Source organism: Lactuca saligna, chromosome 9 (genome assembly GCF_052625555.1).
Source record: "Lactuca saligna cultivar CGN05327 chromosome 9, ASM5262555v1, whole genome shotgun sequence".
Lineage (NCBI taxonomy): Eukaryota > Viridiplantae > Streptophyta > Magnoliopsida > Asterales > Asteraceae > Lactuca > Lactuca saligna.
The window spans coordinates 68,139,433-68,144,144 of NC_136425.1; the positions used below are offsets into that span (position 1 = coordinate 68,139,433).

The 4,712-nt window shown below is 33.5% G+C and overlaps 1 protein-coding gene across 1 annotated transcript; it reads left to right on the top strand.

The window, feature by feature from the left end:
- The first annotated feature begins 684 nt into the window (after positions 1 to 684).
- On the top strand, positions 685 to 4,115 carry LOC145017425 (uncharacterized). The gene is made up of 4 exons (XM_078975457.1): positions 685 to 927; positions 1,268 to 1,487; positions 2,626 to 2,956; positions 3,155 to 4,115. Exons 2-4 carry the CDS (start codon positions 1,314 to 1,316, stop codon positions 3,943 to 3,945), a joined length of 1,296 nt encoding a protein of 431 aa, XP_078831583.1. The 5' UTR covers positions 685 to 927; positions 1,268 to 1,313; the 3' UTR covers positions 3,946 to 4,115.
- The last annotated feature ends 597 nt before the right edge of the window (positions 4,116 to 4,712 follow it).

The following is a 4,712-nucleotide window of genomic DNA, read 5'->3' on the forward strand; positions in this document are numbered from 1 at the left end:
ATTTGTTTCAATAACTTGTCATCTCCCGCCGGTTACAAGACAAACCATATATTCATTCATCTTTTTTAGAGATGTTTTTAAGAAATTTTCTAAAGAAATAACAAGGAAACTGATAATTTTCTACAAAAGTTTATATATAATAAGGTTATTTCGTAGTCAAACCTATTGATTTCATAGTCAAATCCATTGATTTCATAGTCAAAATAAAAAAATAATAATAAAAAAATTAAAAAAATACCATAAAATCACAGATCAAACGGAGAGAAAATCGCAAATGGATACTATCCATCTGCGATTTTAGCTTGATTCTTCCTTATATATATATATTAAAAAAAAAAAAAAAAAAAAAAAAAAAAAAAAAAAACCATCTGCAAATATACAAGTGGTTAAAGCACGTCTGTATTTTAGCCACTTGTACATTCGCAGATGGAATAGGTAAATCGTAAATGGACCATTCCCATCTACGATTTGGGTGACTATATTTGCAACTTTATTTTTTTTTTACTATTTTCTACAAAATAATTAATGTTTTTGGCTAAATTTGTAATTTTCTAACCCATAATCGGTAATTAGTTTGTTATGGTTGCATGTCTTTTAACACAATTTTGACCCGAGCCAAAAAATAATAATAATAATATAGTGCGACAACTTTTTTGTGCCCGAACCGAATCGCCACAGAAACGGGTACCGGTGCTCCAACTGTGCTTTCTTTCTCTCACCTATCTCCACTCTCATACTGTGCTTTCTCTTCTCTCACACATTTGCTGCGTGTTTGCTCGTTGTTCAGACTAAATTCAGTCTCCGGTGACTGGTGAAGTTTCTGTTCAGATTCTGGATGCAATAGTTGGAAAATATAGCTCGAAGCTCTCGGAGTTTTTTTTTTACAACTTAAAACTGTAAAAACAGAGTCTCTCCTAATACTCGAAGGTGAGATTGCATTGTCCTTTGCTTATGCGTGTTTTATTTTGATCGTTATATGTGAGTAATCTGTGTAAGTTTGGTCGTTCTATATGCGAAATTTCGATCATTGACTAGGACTGATAAATATTTGACTATGCACACATATTTAGGGTTTAATATGAACTTGAATGTCTTAGATCTGTGTATCTAATCAACATATCACGAATTTTCCTTCATTTGAGTAGATGATCTTTGTGATTTACCCTCATTTTACTAAGTTATCCATTTTTGCAGTTCATGGACCAAAATGGACAAATAACGAATGTTACTTCATTTAATTTCTGATTCAAGCTTTTTGTGTATGCAGGTGTGCTGAATATTGAAAAGCCGTTTCTGAAAAACAAAGGTTTAACATGGCTGACCCATCTCCACAGGGAGTTACTGCTGAGAACCATACCGATTCTTGTAAACAAATGGAATGTGCAATAAGGTCAATGGCAAGTCTCATATCTTCTGATGGACTGAAAAGGAAGATCAACTTCTCAGGTCTACGAATGCCATCTGCGATAATTGGATTAGTTGATGAGGTGATGATTCATGCCTTTCTAGCTTCAACTTTCTTTGTTATGCGGGATTAGTTTTGACAATGAAGAAGAGGAGGGCATTCATGTTTTTGCATAGACAAGAGACCTAGAATGAGTCCCTGTCCTACTTTTTTGGCTGGTGTGTGTTTGGTATGATGGAATCAGCAAAAGAATGGAATGGAATCCTGAAGTAATTTTGATTCCTCCCGATCTGTTAATTTACATTCTAAGAGGGAGTGTTTCTTTGGCATCCCGGAATGGAATCAAAATTGCAATATAACCCATTTTTATTTTAGAATTTCAATGACATTTTTTTATTATTTTATAAATTTCATCATTTTAATTGAACTAAAAACATTTTTTTTAAACTATTAGAATAATATTTTCTTTTTTATGGTCGTATTTGGGTAATAATTAGCTTTTATTGTGTTTAGAGTAAAATTATTATTATATATAATAAAAACCAACCCATGTATGAATAGGAAACTTTTGTATTTTTGATTTTTGTCACAGGAGTATAGGTTTTTAGACTTTTGCCACAAATTTAGTTTCTTATTTCATATTTTTGAAACAAAAGTTTATTATTTTGATAGATTTGGTACCTATACTTTTGTACATTGGCAATTTCTTCCCCCTTATTTGTAAAAATGGCACTTTCCACCCCCTTACTTTGTAGAATGACACTTTCCACCCCCTTTACTTTGTCAAATGTCACTGTTACTTCCTCATATTTGAACAACGACAATTTCCACCTTTCATCTTTTGTATATTGCCATGTTTGCAGGTTTAGTCCCTTGACTTTGGTATGTCAGCAAGTTTGGTCCCCCCAAAAAACCATGCACACAAAATGATAAAATGATGAATAGTAGTGTTTTCCTTTGTGTAACTAGGACATACTAAGTAAAAGCTCACCTAGTTAAATAATATATAGAATAATGTTAACCCTACACCTTGCATTTAGATATAATTAAGTAAGTATATTCATATGATTCCTACATGCCAACCAAACATGACAATGGAATGTAACGAGTCATTCCATTACCTTACATTCAGTCATTTGCCATTCCATCCAACCATAAAAACCCTTAATTACAATAGCTAAATTAGTTTGTATCTTTTTCTCTAAATCTTTTACCAACAGGAGCAACCCCTTAGAGGGAATATGGAGCTTTCTTTTGAGAAACAGAGTCCCCTGCCTACCACAAACAGGCTAAACACCAACAAATTCCAGCTATTCAATCTTTTTCCTTCCATTGAGAAACATACTGGAGTAAAACTTGGTGGGAATTTTAGCAAGTTGAAGCCAAATGGAGAAATAACAAAACAGGTAGCAAAAAACATTTTGAACATAGAGTCACAGAAGCTAAAAGATGCATCTACTTTTGGAGATCAAGTCAAGGGTTTGACCAGATGCTTTGAGATCATTGATCTTGACAAAAATGCGGTTCCTCCATTTGCTGAGAAGACTTTAGGTAAGCAATACAATTACATTATATTTTTCATGTATTTTGTTATAGTTGAATCATGTTCCATATTGGTAATAAAGAAATTTATGTTACTAGGTTTTGCAATTTCTCTATTTAAATAATCAAAAGATAATAAAATAAATGAAAGATCTAATCCACAAAATAAGAAAAAGATGTATTGATAACATTTTTACCCTTTGGCAGCTACCATTAGTCTTTCTTTGAATGTTGGAGTGGTCAAGTATGGTTTCAAAGAGACGAGCAAAACTGACAGGAGGAACGGGGAGTGTATGATGATAAAGAAACATAGGAAGATCCGGCCACTAAAAGCTAAAGCTTCCAACTTTGATATCAGAAGTGTCCCGCCTATTATAACTGCAATGGCGGCAACTGCTGTTGTTACCAACCTGGCTAGCCAGCCCCTGAAGAAAGAAATCTTAATTATTTGTGCCATGGCAATCATAATCAATTTTTGTATGGGTTGGCTTCGGAAAAGCGATACTGACAAATTCTCACGGCTTTGGTTTATAGCTATTCTTGGTGCTATGCCTTTTACACCCCTCATTTTCTATTCGCTCGTGTGGCCACCAATGTGTACCAGGGAATTGGCATATACAGTTGGGGCATCCCTTCTCGGACAAGTGCTTGGTGGCATGATCTGGCAATACCGACACAGAGCCCCTGATGCTACACCAACACCCATGTCGGATATTGTTGGTGGGGGTTCTCATTCGGAAGGAGATGCTGCCACCCCTCCACCGGAGACCAAGAACGAGGGAGATGCTACCACGCCTCGACTCAAGTTGAAAGCTCTTGTTGCTGTTGGTGGTGGTGGTGTTAGTGGTAATGGTTCTCATCCACCGGTGATTGCAAGATTGGGTATTTTGCTTAAAGCAGCAGTTCTATTGTTTACTACTCTTAGATCATATATCTCCTTTCAATACCAGAAGGCAATAGAACCACTCTTGCATCATATATCTCTTTTCAACACCTGAAGTTTCTTGGTTGATTGGTGTTGTGAATAAAAACAACAGATCAATGTCTTTTTTAGCATGTGGTTTGCATATTATTTTTCATTAACTTTGTTAAATTCTACTTTTCACATTTTCATCGTTGGTTGGTGATTAAGACCAAATAGCTCCTTCATTTTGCATTGTTAATTTCACGGAATGAAAGTATATGTGTTGGTTGTGTGTGTTTTTGGTTGCTTCTGAGTTCTTTTCATGCAATATTTGGTATAATTGATGTTTGATTTATAATTTCATCAACCCGCTACCAATATCGACAGTGTATTCCATTACTTATCCAGGACAATGATATTCTTTCATTTTTATTACCACTAATAGCAATGTTACATAGGGCCGTTCCAAACAGGTTTCGGGTCAGGAAAAAAAATATAGGCCCTTAATTACTATAAATTCATATGACCACTAAATTTAATTTAAAATTTATAATGAATTTACCAAATACCTAAGTTTTTTAACCGACTCTACTACAAATTTATTATATTTATTTAAAAAAAAGAATTATATATAAACTAATTCTGATAAATTTAAACTAGAATTTGAAAAACAAATGATAGTGATAAACTTGAACCCAAACACTTTAATGAATTAAGATCTCTACCCAACTAAATTAGATAATATGTATTGTATAACGTATTTATTTAAATATACTCTTATGTAAAACATAAAATTAAAAAAAAAAAAAAAAACAAAATTTAGGAAAGAATTTGTATAAATAGGAGTATTTTTGAGTTGAT

What these genes read in the sequence shown, in the direction of transcription:
- LOC145017425 (XM_078975457.1), top strand. Translation starts at nt 1,314, where the DNA reads ATGGCTGACCCATCTCCACAGGGAGTTACTGCTGAGAACCATACCGAT. An exon ending in TAATTGGATTAGTTGATGAG is followed by an intron (nt 1,488 to 2,625) that starts GTGATGATTCAT and finishes TTTTACCAACAG; the next exon opens with GAGCAACCCCTTAGAGGGAA. An exon ending in ATTTGCTGAGAAGACTTTAG is followed by an intron (nt 2,957 to 3,154) that starts GTAAGCAATACA and finishes ACCCTTTGGCAG; the next exon opens with CTACCATTAGTCTTTCTTTG.